The sequence below is a fragment of the Myxine glutinosa genome, chromosome 3 (genome assembly GCF_964187855.1).
Source record: "Myxine glutinosa chromosome 3, kmMyxGlut1.1, whole genome shotgun sequence".
Classification (NCBI taxonomy): Eukaryota; Metazoa; Chordata; class Myxini; order Myxiniformes; family Myxinidae; genus Myxine; species Myxine glutinosa.
Window position 1 is genome coordinate 155692383 of NC_136263.1, and position 13466 is coordinate 155705848.

General features: G+C 49.1%; 1 protein-coding gene across 1 annotated transcript in view; it reads left to right on the forward strand.

Moving 5' to 3' along the window:
• Positions 1-13466, forward strand: part of LOC137423852 (tryptophan 5-hydroxylase 1-like) — a 170637-nt gene that overhangs the window by 117936 nt on the left and 39235 nt on the right. Inside the window, exons 6-7 of the mRNA XM_078773533.1 lie at positions 2046-2181; positions 3515-3641. Coding sequence (XP_078629659.1) covers positions 2046-2181; positions 3515-3641 — 263 coding nt within the window. The remainder of the gene's footprint in view (positions 1-2045; positions 2182-3514; positions 3642-13466) is intronic.

Here is a 13466-nt window from a genome sequence, read left to right on the forward strand (position 1 = left end):
CTGAGGTCTCCCCTGGTACACTCTGTCCTTCAGGTAACCCAAAATATAGAAGTCAGGTGGGTTGAGGTCTGAAGAATTGGGCGCCCATTCAACATCTGTCCTTCTGGAGACGATTCGATCACTTAATCTCTGTTGTATCCACTGTATCGATCTGTTGGAAGGGTGAGGTGTGGCTCCATCTTGCTGAAACCTTTGCACAGCCCTGTCGATGTGGCGCTTCCTCGACAACGCAACCCAGAACTTCCGGATTACTTTCAAGTACCGTTCAGTGGTTATGGTTGCCAATTTCCCTTCATCTTGACACCAGAAAGGCCCAATGATGCCAGATTTGCTTGTGGTAAACCATGCAGTGCATTTCTGACCATGCATTGGCCTTTCAAGACCTTCATCAGGAGAACTAGAACCCCAAAACACGTTGTTTTAGATTTAACATGACCTCTTAAGAGAAAGTGGTCCTCGTCAGAAAACTACACATGACTCAGAAGATTTGAATCACTGTGCATTTTATCCTCAAACCATTCACACATCATCACACAAAGATGTTTATCATTGTCTGTTAGTTTTTGCTTCACTTGTAGGAGAAATGGGTACATTTTTAGTTCCTGCTTCAGAATTATTTGTGTACTTGAGAAAGACAAGTTGAATTATTGAGATCGACAATGCAGCGATTCCCTTTGGCTCCTCAAAACTGCTTCAAGGACCGCTTCCATGTTTTCTTGTGATCTTGCAGTCCTCAGGCGACCAGACGTTGAGCAATTAAGATTTTTTTGTTGTCCCATGGGATTTAAACCTCTTCATGAGTTGAAAAATAGCAGACGTATCTGAGGCTAATCTGGACTCAAACTTCTTCCTGAATCGTGTTTTAATCTGTTTAAATGACTGTATCAAAGTAAGACTCCACAATAAAGATCCTTTGCTCAATTGTCCATGCCATCTTCAGAATTAACAGTACGACTCTCTGATGTTTGCAGTTTTTTCTCCAAATTATGCTTCATACAAACCTGCAATAGAAAAAAAGTTTGTTTTAAAAATAAAAATTCACATAACTTCAATGGGGTTGCGTTTTTATATTAAACACCATGTACTTTCGTTTATATGTAAGTGTTAAGCATTCACGCTTCATCTTCTATTATAATTTAATATGTGCAGCACAACTTAAAGACATTTTGTAGATTGCATTACAAATGTGAATCCCAAGGGAATCGAATCCACAACGAATATGAATGTGTTCGGATGGGCATAAAGTAATCCTAGAGAATGCTCTTGTAAAATGAAACCTCTACGCAGGTGCAGTTAGAAAGAGCAGAAGGACTTGTACAAGAAGCGAATTATACGATTGACATCATATTACAGACTAGTTTGACCTTGAAAACGCTTGTAGTCTTCACTGTCGCACAAAATCTGTTTGGGATTTCCATTAATAAACGCTTCTAATTGAATTATATATGCCCAGAGAGATTTCACAGTGCAGGTGCAATGATTTCTAGGAAGCGTGAGAATGTTGGCGGAGGGATATTTCATGCCAGCACATTTTTGAAAGGAAACAAACTCTTAAAGTGGTTTCCAGATCTATCGTAATGATGGTGGTTTCCGACCTGCTCTTTGTCTGAGCAATGGGGGTGCTCGTGAAGAACACCATGGCTAAGAATCAATACTCACGCACAGGTCACCACTCTGTTTCTGGGTGTGGAAATTTCCACTGAGCACCCAAGGGAATCAAACTCACACCAGTGATGAAAATGCTTCATGGCCTTGTACCCACACGACTTGCTCAATTATAGTGAGGTCGCTCTTGTGAAAATGAGTGTTTTATCCATGAAGTTTCACTTTACCTTTAAAATCCACTTATCCCACTCAGTAGACGAGCTACTCTGATCAAATAGACGTTAAGGCTCTTGGAAGAGTTCCTTCATTTGATACAGTATAAACATTTCATTGTTTCAAAGTTATTTGCAGTTATTCTTGCGGTTCACAGCTCTGACCTTGATTTTTATTTTTTGTTCCTTTATTCCCTTACATTGCATTGTGCCTCATCCACCGTGCAGGTGTAACGGGGTTCACCTTGCACCCGATCTCTTCTGCTCTCCACCCGCGGGATTTCCTGGCCGCCTTGGCATTCCGAGTGTTTCCGTGTCCCATGCGCATTCACTGTGATTCCTGCTCAGCCGACGCACATCAGCCGTACGAAACTCTCACGTTTACTACTCATCAGCATTGTTATCATCATAATCAGCATCATTGAAACCACTACATTATCACTGGGGAATGTGTTTTTTGTACATTTTACTGGAACAATATATCATTCTGTCTGTCTTTGTGCCATTTTTCGACATTATAAAAAGACCACATACAAAAATCAGGTACAAATTCACACCTTGCAGTACTAATGTAATAATGTAAATGAATTGCATTCAAATTTTGGACTTCCGTTTCCTGTTCTCCCAACGAGGTAGTTTTCTTCCAAGCTCTCCACATCATCAAAGTTAAGTACTGTATTTTCCCGTTTGTGTTTTCGTCAAATCTCTTGTGTTTATTTTATTGTGTATGCGTCTGTGTCTACTGTGTGTTTCTAGTTAGATCTCTGTTTGTAAATTGTGCATACCTGTGTGTAATAGTCGTTTTGTTCGCGCCGCTTTTGGGGCCTGGTCCCTCCAGGCTTCCCTGTCTCCTCGGCGGACCTGTGTTGTTTATTTACAGTCGTTCTTCCACTGTATTGCTTTTGTCTTTGTTTTTCTTTTTACCCCATACTTCCCATGAACATCTTACCCTTTGTTTAAAGTCTTAAATACAAAAAAAAACTAAAAAAAAATCATAATAATAATTTCCTTCTCTTCTCGTGGCTCCCCCTCCCCCGCGACCATGTGTTGTCTCGCCCCGCACATTTTCTCTCCTTCCTTCATATCTCCTTACTCTCCAGCCTATACTCACCTTTCCAAATCTAGTTTTCACCTTACTCCTTCAACCTTTCTCCTCCTTCCTCATATCCACTTTCAGCTAACCTTCAAAAAAACATTAATATATTAATGTAGAATTAAAAAAGTAGGCCCGTCCTCCCATATTAACACAATTGCTTATGCACCTCCCTGTTCCTTCGTTTTCTGCTCACCTGGCTGTCAATCTCCTATTCTTCTGTTCGTCCTTCTGAACCTGTTCAGGAGTCTTTCATCCCCCCTTTGCCTCCATGCCCTCACTTATGGGACTTTCCCAGATAGTTTTCATGGTTTTGTTTTAAAATGTTTAAACTTTCCCCTGCAGTGTTGTATTTTGTTGTATATTATAACATGCTTTGCTTCTTCTTCTTTAAAAGGCTTTCTTCAATTTGCTCATTAAATCAATCCATTTAAAAAAAAAATTAAATCTCTTACAGTTCTTCCTTTCTACATTCCCTAAACTCACCTGCATTCCACCCCTCCTGAAATGTTTTCAAATGGATCTCTGACTTGAAAATCACAAGAAACTCATTTTGTAATAAATGTGCCACTGTCCTAACTTTTGTCATATTTCTTTTTTAAAGTGACATTTGCCGTGAGTTTCTCTGGCGGGTTCCCTTGCTTGTTGACCCAGCCTTTGCCCAGTTTGCTCAAGACCTTGGACTAGCATCTCTTGGCAGTTCTGTGTCCACTGTGCAATTACTTACCAAGGTTAGTTCACTTCTTCAATTTTTTTTCTCACTCAACAGCATCACTTCATAAATTGCAATTCAAAATTTATTCCAACAGTTATTATGAATGCACTTAAGGTGTGCATGAGCATGAAAATCCAAATTACCTTTTTTATTATTTTTTTATTTGATGTCTCAGATTCTTGCAACGAAAGTCTTACTGTAACCTCTTGTCAAAATACTTGCAATGTGGTAATGAATATCAAAATGCCAAGTGGCCTAGCCACACACAGATGGGAAATGGCCCCTGGTGGTACACACAGCCACACCTCTCACGAGAGAGAGAGAGAGAGAGAGAGAGAGAGAGAGAGATAGATAGATAGATATATATATATATATATATATATACACAGAGAGATATATATATATACAGAGAGAGATATACAGAGATATATTGTTACATATTTATGGGAATGTATGTGAATTACTATTCAGGTCTTTGCTTATCAATGTGTAGTCGATTAAGGGTTGTTGTGGTTGGAGGGTCAGGAGCCCTTCTGGAAAAAGAGACCGGAAACGGAAGGAGAAAGACACGAGATCGAGAGAAGCGACGAGGATTCTTCTTCCTCGCCCCGCTCCGACGAGAGGTGGGATCGATATTGAGCCGTGTGGAAAAGCGGCGTTCCCGAGCCCGTCTGGCGAGAGGAGTTACCGGGACGGATACCTGCCCGGTGGACACGTCAAGCTGCCGTGTGGCCGTGCACCAACCCAGCGTCTGGCACCGTTCGCGGCACCGTCTACAAAGACGCGTACGGGTCGCACGTTGGGGCCTAACACGCGTTGCAAGCGGCGTGTGGCTTTTGCCTGCTGTACAGTACCCGCTTCGCGTGGCCAAGAGGGGGCTGCAACCTTGGTTCCCGGTACGATACATGCCCGGTGGAAAAACGTCCACCCGGGGTTCGTTCAACCGCCCGAGTGTGGCGAAGCCGACCATCATCTTGGTCAGGAGGGGCCCAGAGACATTGTGAGGGACAGAGACCAAAGGGGGTCATGAGTACAAAAGGGGACACACGTATGTAAGATGGCCATCTTAATCATCTAGGCTCTAGGGGATTGATTGTTGAGTGTGAATTGTGGATGGTGGATTGCTCGGGGAATATATCCTTGATTGTATCATTGAAATTGTATGGTATCATTACCATTGAAATATATCATTGAAAATCAGTTTTCTCTTGGGTGGAATTCCTAGGGATTGCGTTGCGAAAGCGCATATATAATACCACTGTCTGGCGAAGTTCCTCTCACGGTCCGGGGGTCACCGAGACCAGGTAGTCACCGAGGGGACCACGTAACAGAATTGGGGGCTCGTCCAAATTACGATTTGCGGATTCGCAATTGGGTCTACGTCCGGGATCTAAAATTGTATAAAATAATAAAATAATATTTTTATTAATTAAAATTTATTAATTAAGTATTAATTGGTAAATTTTTGGGGAAATTGGGGGTAAAGTATTGGGTGAAGGTTAACAGGTGTTAACGATAGGCACCATGGCGTTTGTGGCACAGAACTTTGCGGTAACCCCGAGTGAGGCACAGTTCCGAGCGTTACTAAAGTCGGACCTCTTGAATTTGGCCAAACATTTTAACTTGGAGGTCCGAACTAATTTGAGGAAGGCAGAGTTGCAGGCCACGGTGATACAATCTATGGTGGGATTAGGAACATGGGACGAGTTAGCCTGGGAGTGGCTACCCGAAGAACCGGAAGACATTGAGCTCCGGAAACTGGAGTTGCAATTACGGAGCCAGGAACGGATGAAAGAAGAAGAAAGGAAAGCAGAAAAGGAAAGAGCAGAAGAAGAAAGGAAAGCAGAAAAGGAAAGAGCAGAAGAAGAAAGGAAAGCAGAAGAGAGGAGAGAAGAGAAACAAGCAGAGGAAAGGAGAGTGGAACGAGAACTTCAGGAAAGGTTAGAAGGAAGAAAAGCAGAGGAGAGGAGAGCTGCAAGGGAACTCGAAGCAGAGGAGAGAAAAGCAGAAAGGGAATTAAAGGAACGTGACATGGAGCTTCGGCAGGAAATTAAATTCAAGGAGCTGGAGTTAATGAGAGAACGGGGAGAGGCACCACCCTTGCTGACGGGGTCGACACCTAACCAGAAAACCTGGGATGTGGGCAGACATGTGAGGCTGGTTCCACCGTTCAGTGAAAAGGAAGTCGCGAAATTTTTTCCACACTTTGAGAAAGTGGCTCGACAATTAAACTGGCCGGAGGAGGCCTGGACCATACTAGTGCAAAGTGTGCTGGTGGGAAAAGCTCAAGAGATTTATTCGGCGCTACCAATGGACCAATGTGCAGATTATGAGGTACTGAAGAAGCACATCCTCAAAGCCTATGAGTTGGTTCTGGAAGCTTACAGGCAAAAATTCAGGAATGCCAGGAAGAGGGAGAGTGAGACCCATGTGGAGTTTGCCAGAGTGAAAGAAAACATGTTTGATCGGTGGTGTGAGTCAAAAGGAGTCGGGAAAGACTTCGAAACATTGCGTGACTTGATCCTGGTGGAGGAATTTCAGCAGTGTGTCCACGAGGACATCAAAGTGTACCTGCAGGAAAAGAAAGTACCAAAGTTGTGGGACGCAGCCACCATGGCAGATGATTATGCCTTAACCCACCGAATAGGGGTCCACAAACCTAACTCCTCACCTAGACTTCAGCAGGGGAGTTATGGAACACCCGGTGCGGAGGACGACCTTACATGGCGGCGGCCTCGAGATGATTATGGGGACAACTATGATACCCTGACTGTTAGAAATCAGAGGGCTACGGGCCCAAGACAAACTTATTTTCCGGGGGGCCCGAGGCAGACCACGAGTTTTTCCTCCGGGCCTACTTGCGCTTTTTGCAAGAAACCTGGACATGTGATGTCCCAATGTTATGCCCTGAAAAAGGAAAATCAGGAGCGGAGTTCGACTAGTACGACTCCAAATGCAATGGCCATTGTGAGAAATCGCCATCAAAAGGGTTACCAACCATTTATTTCAGAGGGGTTTGTGTCACTGGATGGAGCCTCGACTAACCGGAGACCGGTTAGGATATTGAGGGACACAGGAGCACATCAATCTTTAATGCTTGAAGGCATTTTGCCATGGTCCGAGGAGACGGCAACGGGGGATAGTGTTCGTTTACAGGGGATCGGGGGCGGTGTTAGTGCTCCACTTCATGTCATCCATTTGGAGTCCGATTTGGTGTCAGGACTGGTCACCGTCGGTTTACAAGCCACACTTCCTGTAGAGGGTGTATCTGTGGTTATCGGGAATGATTTGGCCGGGGGTCAAGTTTATGGTAACCTGAGGGTTGGTAAAGAGCCCAGCAGGGAAAATAACACCACACCAGCTCGGGATGGCGACAAAAGTACCAAGTTATTTGTAGGGGGACTGAACTTCAAAACAGAGGAAGAAGTTCTGACCTCTGTCTTCAACAGATATGGGCCGCTGGTGGAAGTGCGGTTGATAAGAGAGAGGGAAACGCAACAGTCAAGAGGGTTCGGCTTTGTCACGTTTGCAAGTACAAAAGACGCCAGAGAGGCAGAGAAGAATTGGAATGGCAAGGATTTGGAGGGTCGGACCATAACAGTAGGGAAGGCATTTCGTAGGCGTCGAGAGGTCTACAGGAGAGTACAACTGGGCGGTAGTTTTGGTGCGGGCCGCAATCAATATTATTATGGAGGCTCCCTGAGTTACGGCAGCTCCCGAAGGAAGGATTGTCAAAGTAGTGGCCGAGAAGGAGACCGCTATTCATGGGACTACAGTGACAAGCGGTCCCACCATAATTATTAGGGAAGTTCTGAAAAGCTGAAGCACTGAATGCGGCGGAGCCGCCGAGCCAAGATTCCTACACGGATTAACCGTGAACGCCACGTTCCTAAAGGCGTGCATGTAGTGAACTTTCATGCACGGACTAACCGTGAACTCCACGTTCCTAAAGGCATCCATGTAGTGAATACTCGGCTTGGCCTCCCGGAAAAAGTGCTATCGAGTTGCTTAACTTTGGATCTTTGATCAACCCCTTAACCTTCATTCACAAGAAACTGACAGTCAAAGTCAGAGGGTCATGAGATGGAGTTTGGCTTGACAGGAGTCCAACGGGAAATTGAACATGTAAAGGGCAGGGACAATGTCGTTGCTGGTGCTTTGTCCAGAGTGAATTACCTTTGAAAATCTCTGGGGGTTTTGTGAAATGTTGTTGCTTTATTTTTGAGTTGTGATAATTGTTGCCCAGGGGAACTGATGATTTGGGGGTTGAGTTATCTGGTTTGTTTATCCAAGTTGGCCGGCAAAGAAAGTTTTCGCTGGGTTCAAACTTTCTTTCTTGAAGGGGGGGGAGTGTTACATATTTATGGGAATGTATGTGAATTACTATTCAGGTCTTTGCTTATCAATGTGTAGTCGATTAAGGGTTGTTGTGGTTGGAGGGTCAGGAGCCCTTCTGGAAAAAGAGACCGGAAACGGAAGGAGAAAGACACAAGGTCGAGAGAAGCGACGAGGATTCTTCTTCCTCGCCCCGCTCCGACGAGAGGTGGGATCGATATTGAGCCGTGTGGAAAAGCGGCGTTCCCGAGCCCGTCTGGCGAGAGGAGTTACCGGGACGGATACCTGCCCGGTGGACACGTCAAGCTGCCGTGTGGCCGTGCACCGACCCAGCGTCTGGCACCGTTCGCGGCACCGTCTACAAAGACGCGTACGGGTCGCACGTTGGGGCCTAACACGCGTTGCAAGCGGCGTGTGGCTTTTGCCTGCTGTACAGTACCCGCTTCGCGTGGCCAAGAGGGGGCTGCAACCTTGGTTCCCGGTACGATACATGCCCGGTGGAAAAACGTCCACCCGGGGTTCGTTCAACCGCCCGAGTGCGGCGAAGCCGACCATCATCTTGGTCAGGAGGGGCCCAGAGACATTGTGAGGGACAGAGACCAAAGGGGGTCGTGAGTACAAAAGGGGACACACGTATGTAAGATGGCCATCTTAATCATCTAGGGGATTGATTGTTGAGTGTGAATTGTGGATGGTGGATTGCTCGGGGAATATATCCTTGATTGTATCATTGAAATTGTATGGTATCATTACCATTGAAATATATCATTGAAAATCAGTTTTCTCTTGGGTGGAATTCCTAGGGATTGCGTTGCGAAAGCGCATATATAATACCACTGTCTGGCGAAGTTCCTCTCACGGTCCGGGGGTCACCGAGACCAGGTAGTCACCGAGGGGACCACGTAACAGAATACAGAGAGAGATATGCAGAGAGAGATATACAGAGAGAGATATACAGAGAGAGATATACAGAGAGATATATACAGAGAGATATATACAGAGAGATATATACAGAGAGAGATATACAGAGAGAGATATACAGAGAGATATATACAGAGAGAGATATACAGAGAGGGAGATATACAGAGAAAGATATACAGAGAGATATACACAGAGAGAGATATACAGAGAGATATACACAGAGAGATATATACAGAGAAAGATATACAGAGAGATATACACAGAGAGAGATATACAGAGAAAGATAAACAGAGAGATATACACAGAGAGAGATATACAGAGAGAGATATACAGAGAAAGATATACACAGAGAGAGATATACAGAGAAAGATATACAGAGAGAGAGATATACTGAGAGAGAGATACAGAGAGATATATACAGAGAGAGATATACAGAGAGAGATATACAGAGAGAGATATACAGAGAGATATATACAGAGAGATACAGAGAGAGAAATAGAGAGATATATACAGAGAGATATACAGAGAGAGATATACAGAGAGAGATATACAGAGAGATATATACAGAGAGAGATATACAGAGAGAGATATACAGAGAGATATACAGAGAGATATACAGAGAGATATACAGAGAGAGAAATACAGAGAGAGATATACAGAGAGATATATACAGAGAGATATACAGAGAGATATATACAGAGAGAGATATACAGAGAGATATATACAGAGAGATATATACAGAGAGAGATATACAGAGAGATATATACAGAGAGATATATACAGAGAGATATACACAGAGAGAGATATACAGAGAGAGATATACAGAGAGAGATATACAGAGAGAGATATACAGAGAGAGATATACAGAGAGATATATACAGAGAGATATACACAGAGAGAGATATACATAGAGAGAGATATACAGAGAGAGATATACAGAGAGAGATATACAGAGAGATATATACAGAGAGAGATATACAGAGAGATATATACAGAGAGAGATTTCCAGAGAGATATATACAGAGAGATATATACAGAGAGAGATACACAGAGAGAGATATACAGAGATGTAGCGGCTACCGCTGGGTATACACAATCGCCTTGCACCTACCGAGGACGCGGAGCGATCACCATGCCGGGCTCGTCCAGGACGCCCGGGCACGCCCCCTCTCGCCTTTCCCAGGCAAACGCTCCGGGATAATGTGTATATATATTGCTGCCCGATAAACGGGCTTTTCAGAGTACCCGAGTTGATTTGACACAATCAAGAAACTCGGACGAATTCCAGCTTTTTGTCGCGTCCATTCTTCCGATTTACGTTGGAGCACAGCTCCTACATTGGTGACCCGACATGGACACGGCAGTTGCCCTCAAACTGCCTACCTTCTGGGAGGCTCACGCGGCGGTTTGGTTCGCCGAGGTGGGCTCCCTGTTCGCCCTGCGAGGCATCACGGCCGACGACACCCGCTTCCACCATGTGGTAGCAGCACTCGGCTCAGCCACCCCGGCCCGCGCCCTGAGCCTCCTCGAGAGCCCGCCAGCCGCTGACAAATACGACGCGATTAAAAAGCTCCTCCTCAACACTTTCGCCCTCTCATCAGCGGAACGCGCACGGCGCCTGCTCGACCTGCCCGAGCTCGGCGACACGCGCCCGTCCGAGCGAATGGACTACATGCTTTCGCTGCTCGGCGAGCACTCTCCGGCATTCCTGTTCCGGGAGCTGTTCCTCCGTCAGCTGCCTAGCCCGTTACGCCTCGCCCTGGCAAGCACGACGATCACGGATCCCCGTGCCCTCGCCAGGGAAGCCGACAAGATCTCCGCGGCAGGCCAACGCATTGGAGCAGCGACCTGGAGCCCACCGCCGTCCGAAGCAACGCGCATGGCGCCCGAGCACCCGGCACGGTCGACGACCGAACTGCCGATGCAATTGGCGGCCGCTACGCCGGGCCGACCACCTCCAGCACGACGACCGGAGCCTCCACCTGACCAGGCGTGGTGTTATTATCATGCCAGGTTCGGACAGAAGGCCCGGACATGCCGACCCCCGTGCACCTTCGGCAAGCCGGGAAACGGCCGGGCCGGCATTCATTACCAGCCATGAGCGCCGGCCACACAGGCAACTTACTTTTCATCACGGACAAAGCGTCCGGACGGCGCTTCCTGTGTGACACCGGTGCCCAACTGAGCGTCATACCCACCTCCGATCAGGACAGGCAGTCCGCGGTTTGCGGCCCCTCCTTGGTTGCGGCCAACGGATCGGCCATCCGCACCTTCGGCCCGCGCAACGTCACCCTCTGCTTCGGCGGCCAACGCTTTAATTGGACTTTTGTAACCGCAAGCGTGCCCATGGCTCTGCTAAGCGCCGACTTCCTCTGCGAACACGGACTGCTGGTGGACGTCCAATGGCGTCGCCTCATCAACGCCGAGACCTTCAGCTCCCTGGCATGCACATTGAGCAGCTCCGCTCCGACCGAGCTGGCATGCGCCCTCCCGGCGGCGAACGAGTTTGCTCGCCTGCTCACGGAGTTCCCGGCCCTCACGCGGCCGACGTTTTCGGCCGTCGCAGTACGACATGGGATCGAGCACCACATACCAACCACGGGCCCACCGGTCTACGCCAGAGCCCGCCGCCTCGACCCAGCCAAGCTCGCCGTGGCCAAAGCCGAGTTCGACGCTTTGGAACACCTCGGCATCGTGCGGCGCTCCGATAGCACGTGGGCTTTGCCACTACACATCGTCCCAAAACCAGGGGGCGGCTGGCGCCCATGTGGCGACTACCGCCGCCTTAACGACGCTACCACCCCCGACAGGTATCCGATCCCGCACATCCAAGACTTCTCCGCCCGTTTGGCAGGACGGGTCATTTTTTCAAAGATCGATTTAATACGGGGATATCACCAGGTACCTGTCAGGGCGGCCGACGTCCCAAAAACGGCCGTCATCACGCCGTTCGGCTTATTCGAATTCCTGCGAATGCCGTTTGGCCTCAAGAACGCGGCTCAGGCGTTCCAGCGCTTGATGGACGGCGTGCTGCGCGACCTGCCATTCCTCTTTGTTTACCTGGACGACATCCTCGTCGCCAGCACGTCCCGGGTCGAGCACCTCCTCCGCCTCCGAATACTGTTTGGGTGCCTCAGCGAGCACGGCCTCATCGTCAGCCCGGCCAAATGCCACTTCGGCATGACGGCCGTTGATTTTTTGGGCCACCACATCACCAGGAACGGGGCCGTGCCGCTGCTAACCAAGGTCGAGGCCATCACCACGTTTCCGCGTCCCCGCTCCATAAAGGCCCTGCAGGAATTCCTGGGAATGGTGAATTTCTATCACAGCTTCGTGCCCCGCGCTGCTCAACTCATGCGGCCCCTCTACGAAGCCCTCCGGGGCAAGCCAGCCAAGCACGACGTCGTCTGGTCCGCAGCAATGGACGCGGCCTTTAAAAGCTCAAAGCGGGCCCTCGCCGACGCAACACTGCTCGCTCACCCGGTGCTCAACGCTCCCATTGCCCTCACCACGGATGCCTCCGACTACGCGGTGGGCGCCATACATGAGCAATGGGTGAACGGGGTTTGGCAGCCACTCGCATTTTTCAGCCGGCAACTCCGGCCGAACGAGCTCAAATATAGCACGTTTGACCGTGACCTCCTCGGTCTACACCTGGCCATTCACCATTTCCGCCACCTCCTGGAGGGCCGACCCTTCACGGCGTTCGTCGACCACAAGCCGTTGGTTTACGCAATGGCCAAGGTCACGGAGCCGTGGTCGGCCCGCCAACAGCGCCACCTCTCCGCCGTGTCGGAGTTTACCACGGACATCCGGCACGTCGCCGGCAAAGACAACGCCGTGGCCGACTGTCTTTCTCGGGCCAGCGTGAACGCGGTCCACCTCGGCGTGGACTTCGCGCTTATGGCGGCGGACCAAACCACCGACACCACGGTGCAAGCCCTCCGGGCGGCGGACACGGGCCTCCGCCTGGCTGACATCCCCTTCGCGGACACTGTCCTGCTCTGCGACGTCTCCCAAGGCCAGCCTCGCCCCATCGTGCCCGTTACCTGGCAACGCCGCATCTTCGCCTCCCTCCACGGCCTTTCCCACCCGGGCCGGAAAGCTTCCCAGAAGCTGGTGTCGGCGCGATTCGTCTGGCACGGCCTTCGATGGGACGTCTGCGATTGGACCAGCACCTGCACAGCCTGCCAACAGGCCAAGGTCCACCGACACACCCAGGCCCCGCTGGCACCTTTCACCGTGCCCGAACGACGTTTCGACCACGTCAACGTGGACCTGGTGGGCCCCCTCCCCCCATCACGGGGTTTCACACACCTGCTCACCATGGTGGACAGGACCACCAGGTGGCCGGAGGCCGTTCCCCTCGTCTCCACCACCACCGCCGACGTGGCGCAGGCTTTCATTGCCACCTGGGTCGCCCGCTTCGGTGCACCGGCGGACATCTCGTCGGACCGCGGACGGCAGTTCACCTACGAGCTGTGGGGCGCGGTCGCCCGCAACCTGGGGGTCAAGCTCCACCGTACTACGGCCTACCACCCCCAAGCCAACGGGTTGTGCGAGCGATTCCACCGCTCCATGAAGG